The following is a 13,622-nucleotide window of genomic DNA, read 5'->3' on the forward strand; positions in this document are numbered from 1 at the left end:
CTCTACGATTGAACGAACCCGAAAAAAACGAAACAAAGAAATTAAATATGACACGATTCTGTTCAGACCGACGGTTGACTCTTGGTCTGTTGATTCTTTCTGTGGAGCTCTTTGGGACTCTGCCTGTAGTGAGTCTTTCTTATAGCGGCTTAACGTCAGTCTTGATGAAAGAGACAAAGCAGTACTTTGGGGAAAGAATGTCAAGGCATTACGAATGATGCCAAGGAAACTCATCTTACAGCCTTTGCGGAGACCAGCTACACTTGTATGCCATGTCTCACAGGGGATTGTTGTATACTAAAAAAGATTTGCAAGAGCTCTTCTGACGTATCTGCGTCTTGTAGCTTTTTATGACTTAGCAATTGATGTTGTTTATGGACTTGATGCCAGGAAGATTAGTGATGACTTGAGAAGGTGTACCGCCAACCAGTCTGTGATCATCACAGATGTATTATCCGTTGAATACAGAATTAGCATTGAACGTCACATCGATCGATCTGGCTCAAACTTAAAGTGATTAAATCGTGTGTTGTCTCCTATTCATTTCGGTGCAGTACTCGTTGCATCTACCTCTGTATCCCTCCCTTCCTTCTAGATAGCTGATCCGATCAGTCTCTTTCCACGTTATGCCTCGCCTACTTCCAACTATGATACAAGAGTAATAAGAGCGCAACGCACGTGGATGCTTTAGCATCCCGCAGCCTACTTCCTTCTACTGAGCTTTCGCCACAAGGACGAAACAAGGGTTATTTCGTGCATGATATAGAGTGTTGAAAAGGAACTAAGACGTGATAAGGGCACAAATCAAGCGGTGATGATGGGGTGTTTGATGAGACGGGGAAACGACGCTCGCAGCGAAGAGTGGTTTTGGTCGGCTTCGATGTGACAATGCCCGGAAAATGAGATAGCAATAACAAGGACGAATCGATTGACAGAAAACATCCAGAAATCTCTATAATCGTGGACCGTAATTCAAATAGTAAAATCCTCCGAACTCCGGCGATCTGTAACCAAAAGGGTCGTGCGAAAAGAAGATATTTAAGTAATGGTTGAGTTGTCTTGGTAGAGCTTGCATGAGTGCATGCGAAGCTTGAGAAATTCGTACAGAGGTTTCTTTTCCTCCGTGAAATGGAATGGGGCTTATGATGTAGTTAAATAGAGTACCAATCTGGCAGAATTATTAGAGACCACAATTTACTCTCACAGAGCGACAGAGTTGGGTCTCCAAAGTGATGACTGTTGTTCAGTCAAGGTCCATGGAGCCTTCGGCGTGGTCAAAGGTGGAGGGAGGAGTAGGTTCAGTAACTGGAAGTGCCGTAGCCTTGTCGAGTGGCTCAGCAATGGCGGAGTCCTGAGGGGAGAGGATGCTTGGTATGGCGTCCTCATTTAGCATGGTAGCGGAAACGCCATTAGGTTCCCCAAGGAGCTGTCGAATATGGCTTCCCATGGCGTCCATCTGAGTAAGAAGAGCACGCAGACTACGCTTGTCATTTTCTGTCAAATGGCCAGCGGAAACATTGCTGGCGTCTGTCTTTGTCATAAGCGACAGCACACTAGGATCAGCGGCATCCTATCGATTGCTTATTAGTAACATATGCGGGGGAGTGAAATGCTGCGACTCACCAGTAGGGCTGTGACCAGTTGGTCGACGCCGTCTGACTTGCGCTCCTTGAGACTAGTCAATGTTAAAGCTAACTGCATTTCATCCACGCTTCTCTGCAGCTCAGAACCTGCAAGAGGTCGGTTAGGGTCTCTTCCAGGCGGGACGACTTGTACCCATCTGGGCTCATCACGACGGGGACCGTAACCAGCATGTTGACGACGTAGTCTACAACCGTTATTAGCATGTAATTACTTCACGTTGGGTGCATATACTCACTGCTCGATAAAATCAAGAACAATGCCTTTCGCCGGTAATTTATAAGCTTGGCCGAACGAGTCGGGGTCCGGCCAGCCAGAGTTGTTTGGCGTTTCAGGTTCAGACTCGTCACTCCAATCCACCTCGATATGCCCGTTGTTCTTGATACCGCGTGATAGGGCTGGCACAATGGTCTGGGCTCCCTTGATTTTGCGGAAACGGTGAGCTGGTGCAAGTGGACGGACATCAGCCATAATCTCTTCCGGATGCAGAGGACACTTCCAGCTCTTGAGTACGGGTGGAACAGCAAGAGGAGGATCTAGGCAGTCAATATGCCAGTAGAAGGGGCAGACACTGCACGGAATGATAGCGCGCACATCTGTGGCAGGCTTTTGACAGCCGTGGCAGAGTACTGCTTGCCCTTCATCCCGTTGCTTGAAAAAGTCTGGTAACTCTTCATAACCATTCTTTTTCCTGAAATACTTGTCAGTACACTAAACGGATTTAGTTTAAACCACTGCTACTCACTTGGCCGTCTTGGAAGTAATGACTTCCTCGTAATCACCATCGGCGGCTGCTTTGACGCCTTCAAAGCGGGTCTGTAATTTCTTGGGGAGGCTGAAGGCGCGAGGAATGCTCTTCTCCAGGTTGGTAAGAGCAGCAGCAAAAACACCCTTGAAGGCGGGCATGCGCGAGGGGTATCGCTTATACAAGCACTCGTTGCAAAACCATTCGTCAGGAAGATGGTCCGAGGGTATCATTCCCACGCATTCAAAGTGGAATGACCGCGGGCATCCATCGCAGCAAACGACATCTCCGGCAGCACCGCATGCAGAGCAATCTTCATCATTATCCGATACCTAGATAAGGGGGGTCAAATTAGTCAAACATGCTCGTGTCCGTTATATTCAGTTCAGCATGCGCTGCACTTCGCGTTTCAACCCGTCCTGGTTGCTGATTCAAATGCTGGGGCTGGTTCGGAAAAGCGGATCTTTCGGGGCCACGAGAAATTACCCCGTTGGTGATCCTGGCCCGACGTGACAAGGCACAGCACAAATTTGGCCACCATCTGGTGAATTTTCGAGCAAAGTCCATGATGTTGAGTTTTCCGAATATGCGTGACCAGTTCAACTCAAGACGGGTTTTTGCGCGTTTGAGGGAGATGGGAATGGTGAACAAAGAAATAACATACCTGTTCCTTGGCTACACCGTTGATGGAAGGGGATTCTCCCAAGGGCCGAGGCACTCCAGCAGCAGTTCCACCTCGCTTCTTAATAGGACTAAAATGAAAACATAATTAGCATGATTTCGAAACGTGAATCTTAAAGGAAGACGGCGTGTTCTTGTCATCAGATGACGGTCGCGAGTGATGAAAAGATGAGTCCAGGTGTATAGGCATCTGTGACATTCCATAAAATCAGGAGTCTCTTCAGAAACATGAGAATCCCGGCATTCCGATGATGACTATGGTGCTTCTCACGATGGGGGCGATGCAAACGGTGACAAGATGATGATTTGGGTTGACTTACGATGATTTGACACGAAGGCCAGTTCTCGGCTTCTTGGGGGGACGTAGCGTGGGCGTTGCAGCCCGTGATCCTCCGGCTGAGCTGTCTCTCTCATCACGCTGAAAAGACCACGCAACAGGAGATACGGCAGCGTCAACCTCATCGTGAGGTCTCTTGCTAGCCGACCGTGTGGACCTCGTCGTCGCCGTAGAGGCAGCGGCGGATTGACGCGTCTTCCTGGTCGATTTTGCGGGAGTTGTGAAGAGCTCCTCGTCGATTTCTTCTCCACGAACAGAACTTTCCTGGGCCATGACGCTGTTGGCAAACTTTTGCGCATCGCGCCTCCGGTCCCAAAATGCCTCGTCGTTATCATGACTGGCACGAGCGTCATCAGCAGGGGCAGATGATGCCTTGTTCTTTGCTGTTTTGGGCTTTGTAGGCAGATTGGGAAAGATTTGGGCAGCAGGAACCCTTCCTGGCATACTGGCGTCGGCACTCACGCTGATGGTCGCACTTGCGGGTGCATCAGCGTTAATATGATTGCTGGTGCTGGTTTTGATGTGAGTGTGAGTGTTGGTGGTTGAAGTGGGAATGGTGGGTGATGATGGCTGCTGCTTAGTAGACTTGTTGGCCTTGGTCTTAGGCTTAGACTTGTTGCTGGTAGTGGTACTTGTCTTGGAGGCGACTGATTTGCGGCGGGTGGTGATTGGCCGAGGTTTTGGCGCATCACTGGAGTCGGGTTCAGGTGGTCCAGGGCGACCTGTACCCCCTCGACGAACCGGGCTGGGGCTGCCCATCATGGCCTCAGGCGACGACAGACTGAGAGCTGATGAGAGAGACGAGTCGCTCGAAGCTGAATCTCGCCTGTTTCGCTTACGCGAGGGCGTTTGAGGTGGGTTGTCTGAAGACATTTTTCGTGGTGTGTTGAGGGTTGACTGAGCCTGTGTTTGGGCTTTGGCTTTGGCTTTGGCATGAGATGGGTGAGAAGAAGAAGAAGAGTGAGTGCGAGAATGTGATGTTTTTGCCCTCTTGGCAGCTCGAGCTGGTGGTTTTTGATTGCTCTCTTCTTTCTCCTCCTCTTCATCGACAAACTGCTCCTCGGACTCAGCATCTGTCTCAATGTCTGCAACCTCGACCACTTCCTCCACTTGATTGTGAAGCAGCAACTTGCCGTACGGTGCTGCCTTGGGTTTGTGAGGAGTAAATCTGCTGTTGGTGGTCGGAGGGATAAAATAATAGCATCCTTGGTTGTCCTTCTTGCCTTCCCGCTTCTTCTTTTCCATTTGTTTGGAAAATTTGCGCATCGTAGCCTCATCTGCCGCTTGTGTGAAGACGTCCTCAATCATGGCAACGAACTTGGGATCACTCGACTTTTCGTCGTAGAGGGTCCGCAGCGCCCACGCGGTCGGGTATCGGTAGTGTTTGAGAGCCTCGTCCACTGCAGCCTCAACTACCTTGTCTGCAAATTCTTTATCTTCGGGTTCCACAAGTTCAGCAGCGTGAATAGTCGCTTCTGCTTTGATTGCGTCTGCCTCTACCTCCTCATCTTCTTCCTCTTCGGAATCCTTGATAATGTTTGGAATTTCCGCTTTGGGTGTTCCTGGCGTGGCTGCCTTGATTCCCCTCTCGGATCCTCTGCGCTCTTTTGTCCCCTTTGCTGTTGGCTTAGTCACAATAGAGCTCTTATGGCCGGCTGAGGAGCGCCGCGTTCGCTTTCCCAGAGATACACGACCAGATTGGCGTCGTTTCGGTCGACTCGGATCGTAATCTTCGTCGTTCTCGTCGTCAGCTGCTGCGGCTGCGTCTCTGAGGACAATTGAAACCCTCCGTGGCGGTGTGGGAGGTAGGGTGACAGGTGGAGGGGAAGAGTTTGCCGCTCTCGCCGTAATCGCAACATCCGTCTCCGCCTCCACATCCGCGTCCACGTCAACATCCACCGCTGGGTCGGTCGTAGCGACGAGCGCTGTATTTTTGGCAGCACTTGCCCCTGAAGGCCTCAATATAATTCTCTTGACGCCAGACGTCGTCTCAGGCCCCGTCTTCTTGGGTTTTGGCAGACTTCCCAAGGGGGCCATGTTCTCGACCACGCCGTAGCGCACCAATCCATCATCCTCGAAGCTCGTCTTGCTCTGCACACTCGGCTCTAGCCAGCGCTGCATAAATGCTCTTGAGCTCTCGGTCGCCCCCTTAGACGCGTCGAGGACTCCGTTCCATTTGGTGTTTTGTGACTGCGCAGGACTAGAATAACGGGATCGTGTAGCGCGGGTATTTGACGAAATCATTGTGCTGGGCTTTGGCTTGCCTGTCCTGGAGGGGGTCGGGCAGCCTGCGTTATGCGCGCCTCTCTCTACTTGTACCAGTTGCCGTGGAACCGGCAGCGCACCTCTCTAGGCCTATTGGAAGGATAGCGGTTAGCATGAAAGTTCAAAAGTAAATAGGGGGTAAATAATGTAATTTTTATACTTTTCTTTTGGAAAGCAGCATGAATTACTGCCGTATTATCGCGTCTTTCAAGTTGGTGGACGCGGGTTGTTGAAGAGTGAGAGAGGGTGGGTTGCTTTTCGTTGCAGGTTGAGACTCGGCTTTTGCTCTGTTCTGCTTCCTCGCCTCGACTTGAAAGACAGGACCCATACCCAGTGTCAGTGCATGCATCGGAGCTGACGGCGCGGGTCAGACAAGGAACAAGGGGGGCCAAGGCAACCCAGGACGGTGGGAAAAAAGAGTTTCTAGCACCTGGTAGTCTTTTCTTCTTCTTTATTTTACTATTCTTTGGTGGGTTGTACTATAGCTGATGGCCATGTACCTAGGTATCAACAGCAGTTGTCAGCTGTGGTAAAATCCACGGCTTACTAGTTTGGAGGTATGACCCAATGTTGACGGTAGCTAAGGTATCCCTTCCTTCAGTGGTTCCCGTAGCACCTGGGGCCTCGATCCTCTCCCTCCCTACTGAGCTGGCTGGCTTTACTCATTTACAGGTGTTGAACCCCGGCTACCTGCCGTCTTTTCTCCTTTCTCTTTTCCTTTTCCCTATCAAAACTTGTTTATCTTTCTTTCATTCATCTGGGTTGTGTTACTTAGTTCCTGACGGTTCAACTTTTCACTCACTTTTATTGGAGTTATCAACACTTTGGGTATTTTTAAGCAAGCTTCAACACTAATAGAGATGGGAGCTCTCCAATCCTCATTCATCCATCCATAGCTCCCTCCCATAGCAACCATTGCAATCCACTCACTAGTAGTAGCTTAAGGCTACCATCCATGCTGCAGAATTTAAGGTAAAGTGGCTTGATAACTTCTACACTGTTAGTCTCTTACCAAGCCATGTCAGACCTCCTCCATCTTCTTGAAAAGGACGTTGTTGTGGGATACCAACGCATGATACGAATAGGGGTTACCTCTGGTCGCCTCTGTGATCCATAGCTGCACCTAGAAATATCTCGTCATGGAGCCACTGTGACGGATAAATTATGAGGGAAACAGTCTGAAAATGCTGGTTTATCGGCACTGGGCTATTGGTGCTGTGCTTGGATTGCTTAACAGTGTCCTCCTGGTTGCGTTGCAAGTCAGAGCAACTTATCTTAGGCAGCCAAGTCCATCGACGACTAATTGGTTAATGACTGACATTTGTCTGTCTGATTTTGCTCTCCACATTCTGTTACCTACCACGCACTTTTTTTCGCTGTCCTTGTGCAGTCAGGGGGCCTGCGCCATGAGCAGACATCCCGCATTGTGATTGACGCCGAGTTGGTCACCAACCCTGGGTAGGCGAATGCACTACTGTTGGCAACAGTCATGCCGGCTTGCTGCAACCATCGCCCGCCCTCGTACCATCCTGCGAGTCTTGGCCTTCCTGACGACTTCCTATCTTCAATGGGTGCATCACAAACAAGTCGCCCCAGATTTGAATCACAAATGCATTCACAGTTGATCAGTATCAGGCTGTGTGAGATTTATATATATCTTTCTGGTCCCTCTACACCACCTGATCAAAACGGCCGATGTCGGGTTTGGCGATTCCAGTCGTCCCTTTCAGCCTTCCAACAGTTTTCCTATGAAGATATTTTCCTTCATGTATATGGCCCATCCAATGGTGGTAAAGTCGTTGGCCCAAACTGCCGATATGCATTCTCCTTGACTCGTGTTTCTGGTTTCACCAGTCCTCGGATCCTTGGTCTTTCCGCACCTCTTCAACACATCTTTTAATGTCATATACCTTACTCTTCGTCACCCTCCTTCTTGGCCGCCTTCTTCTTGGGCTTGCTCTTCTTCTTGCCAGTGTTTCGGGCAATAGGCTGCTCCAGGATCTTGAGAATCTCCTCGTCCTCGATCTTCTTGTCGGTCTCGTACTTCTCAAGGTCCAGAGGGGGAGGACCACCCAGCTTGGTAATACCATTCTTGGTAATAGCTTGACTTCATGTCAGTTTCAACTGTCGTAATGTACTTTGCATTTATTACACAGAGTATTACTCACCAAAGGTTGTAAGGTATCGGGCAACAGGAGAGTTGTCCTTGTCGCCGACGAGCTCGTATTGGCGGAAGACATTTCCTCGGACACACTCGACGACACCAGACTTGGCATCGCGCTCATCCTCCAGTTGTCGCAAGCTGAAGGGGAAGGTACCGAACTTCTTCTGGACCTCGTTGAGGATCTTGCGCGAAGTAGGTCGCTTCAGACCATAAGTCTGGTTGGTGCGGCGGTGAAGGGTGGCACGCTGGTCAATGGACTTGACCTTGCCGGAGCCCAGACTGACACCGACCTCAACACCCCAAACCTCACCAATCTCGGGAACACCCTCACCCTTGGAGCCCTCTGAAGGGGAAAGGACGATCTTCTTGCTGCCTTCGATCTCGTTGTGATCGAAGAGCCACGAGGTGGTGCTCTCGACAATGTTGACATCGTAGGCCTTGGCAATCTTCTCCAGGAGGCTGGTGATCTTGGCCTGTGTAGGGGCTTTCTGGGCAGCAGCCTTGGCCTTCTCCTCATCGGAGCCTTGGCTCAGGAGACCAGGGGGAATCATCAATCGCAGGAGGGCCTCGTTGACGTAATAGTTGGCAAGAACCAAATCGGCAGTGCGGCCAGTGATCTTCTCGCCGGCCTTGTCTTCGGGGGTAGCGATGACGGTGTCACACACAATGGAACCGAAACCGTCGATTTGGGCACCAAGCTGGATCTTGATAGCCTCGCCATCTTTGATTTCGGTGCTGGCCTCAGCCTCGTCGGAGGTGAGAGGAGTGTAGGGGGTGACGTAGGACGAAGGGGAGACGGTGGTGGGGTGGGAGAAACCTTTTCGGCGGCGTTAGCTATGTCATTAGGTTCAAACTCGTGTAAGACAAACCCTTGTTGATCTTCTTTCCTCGGTAGACCTTGGAGATCTCTTCCTCGAGGAGCTTGTCTCCCTGCTGGCAGATATCGACAATCTTAGCTCCAGGAACGACGAGCTTGGAAACCTCAGCAAGGACCTTCTCAGAGATCTGAGCGGCGGTCTTGTACTTGGTGAGGGTATCTGGGTTGGCCAGAGTGTAATCTGAGGATTTGTGTCAGTATGCCAGAGCTCAATGCAGTGATTGTTTATGCTGATGAGGCCATCGTGGGGCATTGCTGACGAGGGCGTCGGCAAGAGTGAATGGGTTTGTTTGCTGTTATGGCGGGGCAGCAAGTGAGTGGTGATGAAGTAACGAGGGGTAGCAGCACCTGATTGTGCAGTGCAGAGACGTAGCTGAGCTCGAGCTTGAGCTTGTGGAAGCAGGAATACAGAAGCTCATGTGCATTTCGGTTCAGGACTTGACTTGAGAGAAAGACTTACCGACTTCCTTGTTCTCCGACGACATGGTGGGCAATTTTTCTGTTTGACTTGGTTGGGTTAAAAAGTGAAGAACTACAAATGCCGGGGCAATGTGGATGAAAGCTCGAGTAGGTCAGTCGCACAGAATCAGAATGGAATAGAATAGGTCAGGTAACTGGAGAGCCAGTGGGTTTTACGGCTGGAATGGGAAGTGGGGATTGAGCTGGAGGGCTTCGATAGCAGGGTTTTGGTGTTAGTACGTTTGGTGGAGGGGTTACTTGATCGAACTCAACTCGATACGAGAAAGAGAGAGAACCTTAAGAATGCCGTGTGTACCTTAGTAGGCAGGTAAGAGTTTCTGCCAGCACCATGACGTTCTGTCTTTATGACATATTGTTGTCCAGGTACTTGTGGGATATTATGTTTTACTTTTCGTTGCCAGGCTCATACCATTCCGAACTCTACTCTATCTCTGGAGTTGTTGACTCGAGTGTAGTCACCCAGTAAATAAAGATGGATATCCGTGTCGTGTGGGCAACTACCTTTGTGCGCGCAACCAAGCGCCACATGCTCATGCATGATCCTAGATCTCGGAAAGGTCTGGCGTGTATTGCTCTATCTGTCTACCTCATGCAATTGAGGGATGGAAGTCATACATTTACGCCTCTCATTGAATCCATAGCCTCGTCTCACTTTCCCTCCACCCAAGCCTGTATCACTATGGATGACCCATCAGGGACAAAACTGTATTGTTAGTCGTTCCTATGTGATCTCTTCATCGAGCCCTATTCCATCTTGGGCGTTTGGTCATGCCTTGCCTTTTCAGGCTACCCTACACTTCAGTACTCGATTGGTTCAGCACCAAATTGGCATCCACGATAGATAAAAGCGTCTAACAGCCGTTGATACATTTTTGTCTGGATATCTGGGAGGTCTTTCGGTGAAATGCAACATCAGTTGGCCGTTAAGTCTCTCGGGAATTGAAGTACATTCCTACGCCAATTTTGCAACCAAGCATCACGGCGACACAGCCACAGACCACCCGCAACAATTGCCCATTCCTATGAAAAGAGTTTGCGTAGTAGTAAAGAAGTAATCAACAAGCAATATGAACAAGTTAAAATGAGTATATCTTGCTAGAATAGTCACTCTTTCGAATCGTTGTTGGTCGAGGTATACACGCCACAAATGCTTATTCTCATGTGGCGCAGTCCGTGACAAGTACATCTGATCAGCTGTGCAAGTGGTGGAACGCCATGTATATACTACTAGCCACAGAGTGAGTAGTTGCAGCTTCCCGTCGCGGTACGGCAGAATCCTCCCAGGCTACTGTTACAGCTGAACTGAACAAATCCTCAAGCCTCGCGCCTTTTCTACCTGAGGTAGACTTCCGCCCAACAACGTCGAATCCACCCGCCAGAGATAACGTTCCCTAACGAAACTGCCCACGTACATCCATCTATAGCCGTGTCGCGAATCGAGTACAATCTATACACATTCTGCTATTTCCTTTCCGACGCGGCCCTTCCGCTGCGCCGCGACCCGCGACCGCGATCCACGTCCTGTAAACCCTCTAAATATGGCTGCTCAGCCGTCCGCGTCCTCGTCAACGGCGCCGGCTACGGGCCCGGCATCTGCAGCAGGTTCTGAGAAAGATGCATACTCATCAACCCCCCCAAGCGATATACCAGTACGCACAAAGGAGTCATTTGATAAGCTGATGGTGGAGCGTTTCATCACCCGTGATGCCATCGCCGCCGCCGCGCTCGGTGGTCAACTCGACCAGACCCGTAAAATAATGAGCGACACGCGCGAAAAGATCCAGGAATATCGCCAGGTTCGCACAGACTACCGCCAATGGTTCTCACCATCGAGGCTCTATGGCGAGGGCTATAATGGCTTCGGTAACGGATACACAGAGAATCAGGGACCATCGCGCATTGTCTATCCCTCCCAGAAATCCCGACCTGGACAACGAACGACACCCCCTCTCAAGTACAAGCGCAAGGATATGCTCAAACAAGCCGAGCAGCACGAAGAGCTGGTGCCTTTGCGTTTGGAAGTTGAATGGGACAAGATCAAGCTGCGCGACACATTTACGTGGAACCTACACGAGAGACTCCTCCATGTCGAGTTGTTCGCGGCACAGCTTGTAGAAGATATGGGGTTGAAGCTACCTGCTTCGCAACCTGTATACGAGCAGGTAGTGCACCAGATGCGCGAGCAGCTTAATGATTTTTACCCCCTGGTCTACTCCGAGGACGATGCGCTCGACCCAGAACTTCCATACTCAGCCTACAAAAACGATGAGATGCGAGTTCTTATCAAGTTGAACATTACAATCGGTCAGCATACTCTTGTTGATCAATTCGAATGGGAAATCAACAACCCTTCAAACTCACCAGAGGACTTTGCAGCTAATATGGCGCGGGACCTTTCTCTATCAGGAGAGTTTACAACCGCCATTGCACACTGCATTCGAGAGCAGACTCAACTCTTTACTCGGAGTCTGTACAGTGTCGGCCATCCCTTTGATGGACGGCCGATTGAGGATCCCGATCTTGTTGGCGCATTCCTTCAAACGCCCCTCCCCAACGTCTTCCGACCTCAACAACAGGCCAAAGACTATGCACCATATCTATACGAGCTTAGCGAGGCCGACCTGGAAAGGAACGAGACGATATTTTCCCGCGAGCAGAGACGCCAGAAGCGATCTATCAATCGACGAGGAGGTCCACAGTTGCCTGATCTTAGAGAGAGGCAAAGAACTATCAGGACGCTCGTTGTCTCGTCTGTGTTGCCTGGCGCTGCAGCCACCATCGAAGAGAGTCGATTGTACAAGAGAGCCGCCGGCCCTAGAACGAAGCGCCCTATTCGGGATGGGGATCTTTCTGAATCCGACGACAGCGAAGACTCAGCTCCCGATTCCCCTGCCCCCTCACAAATCACTGGCGGCACTGCTCGAACACGTGGTATGCGAGGTGCTGCATCGGCTGCCCAGCAGAGAATGGCCAACCTTGGTCGGTCTGAAACCCCTGAGGCTAGTGCAATCGCACATCACCACGAGACTAGAACTTCCCGCCGATTTAGAGAAGAAACAGAAGAGCCTTCGCAGATGATTGTGACTCTCAAGCTTAGCCAGGATAAGCTGAGACGGCTGATGAACCGCGACTATTCAGACCTAACAGCATCGTCCCACGCACCTATAGCCTTCCCGCGAGCCCCCAGCGCTTCTGCTCCCTCGAAATCAATGCCCCCACCGCCTTCAACACCATCTAGTGTGCCCCCCCATGCGTCGATGACGCCCTCTTCATCGCTCCCTCCAGGTCAGATAGGTCGACTGCCGGCCCCTCCAACAATACCCGGACAGTCTGCCTCTATCCCACAAGTAGGTCACCAAACCTAACCTTTCAATAAAACGAATGTCAAAGTTCGTACTGACAGAATCTTTTCCTCAGCCCCCACCCCCTGAGTGGCTTGTCAATGCCCTAAAGGAATTAGAGAAGACATACAACCGCGGCGACAGGTTTGAAGCCATGATGAAGTACTCCTATCTTGACCCCGTAACGGAGCTGCCTATTCAGGGTCAACCACTTCCCGAGGGTGTCAAATATGCCTGGCTGCCGCGCATCCGTTGTCTGGATTGTACAAACAAGCTTTATACACCTGGCCCTGATATGACGGTTCAGAAATTCGAGGCTCATCTCGAATTCTCAGGCCACAAGAACGCGGTTGCCAAGCGCGTGGCAAGGGAAGCCAACCCCTGAGCTTGCTAATTACCTAGGCGTCTCTCAAGCGGGAATGCCATCCCAGGAGTTGCGTAAATACTTCTCATGGGTGGGCTGTATCTTATTAGACGGCAAAGTGGCGTTGCTTTCTTTTCTTCCTTTTGGTGCAGATCATGCTTTTTCTTGAAAAGACAGAGTTAAAGGTGTTATTAATCGTTTTTTTTTGTACATAAAACCTCAAGCTGAGAGGGAGAATGAGATGATAGGGTATGGATGCAATGAGCAAATGTCTCTTCCTCCTTATGGGTTGGTATGTCCGTTTGGAGTCTTGAAACGACAAGGAAGAATTAGGCGCTGTGCAGCTGGGTTAGGGGTGAAATGTCAACAGTGAAGCGCTTGCTTTGATACTTTCTGTTTATAAATGACTCGACGTTTATTAATCTGATATCATTACAATATGCATGAGCTCAAGTGAGATCATAGCTTAGCACGTCAAGCATATTAAGCACGTTAAAACAAAAAACATAGTGCGATTGGTAGTCCCGGAAGAGAGGGTATACGAAAGTATAAATACAGACACAAACCAAAGACTCCTGCCCAACGATCATGGAAGTCAAATTGCCCTCCGCTTTCTCAAGCCTATATAACAAAAAGGAGAACACCACGAGCACCTCTGCAAAAACAGGCATCATTCCAAAACATTGATATACCATATTTTCAACTTGGTCCTTTTTCGCACTTGTGA

At 50.1% G+C, this 13,622-nt stretch overlaps 3 protein-coding genes across 3 annotated transcripts; 1 reads left to right on the forward strand and 2 right to left on the reverse strand.

Moving 5' to 3' along the window:
- Positions 1–1,243: 1,243 nt before the first annotated feature.
- On the reverse strand, positions 1,244–5,648 carry FSST1_002113 (uncharacterized protein; the record flags this gene model as incomplete). The annotated part of the gene is made up of 6 exons (XM_083228070.1): positions 1,244–1,570; positions 1,624–1,828; positions 1,880–2,332; positions 2,387–2,718; positions 3,051–3,138; positions 3,388–5,648. 6 exons carry the CDS (start codon positions 5,646–5,648, stop codon positions 1,244–1,246), a joined length of 3,666 nt encoding a protein of 1,221 aa, XP_083092295.1.
- Positions 5,649–7,580: 1,932 nt separating this feature from the next.
- On the reverse strand, positions 7,581–9,195 carry FSST1_002114 (peptidase M24, structural domain-containing protein; the record flags this gene model as incomplete). The annotated part of the gene is made up of 4 exons (XM_083228071.1): positions 7,581–7,771; positions 7,838–8,650; positions 8,703–8,891; positions 9,171–9,195. 4 exons carry the CDS (start codon positions 9,193–9,195, stop codon positions 7,581–7,583), a joined length of 1,218 nt encoding a protein of 405 aa, XP_083092296.1.
- A 1,533-nt stretch (positions 9,196–10,728) lies between these two features.
- On the forward strand, positions 10,729–12,916 carry FSST1_002115 (SWI/SNF chromatin-remodeling complex subunit SNF5; the record flags this gene model as incomplete). Its single annotated transcript, XM_083228072.1, has 2 exons — positions 10,729–12,537; positions 12,581–12,916. The coding sequence occupies 2 exons, from the start codon at positions 10,729–10,731 to the stop codon at positions 12,914–12,916; spliced, it is 2,145 nt and encodes a 714-aa protein (XP_083092297.1).
- Positions 12,917–13,622: the final 706 nt, after the last annotated feature.

This window comes from Fusarium sambucinum, chromosome IV, assembly GCF_050947815.1.
Source record: "Fusarium sambucinum isolate potato_lamoka chromosome IV, whole genome shotgun sequence".
In the NCBI taxonomy this organism is placed as follows: Eukaryota; Fungi; Ascomycota; class Sordariomycetes; order Hypocreales; family Nectriaceae; genus Fusarium; species Fusarium sambucinum.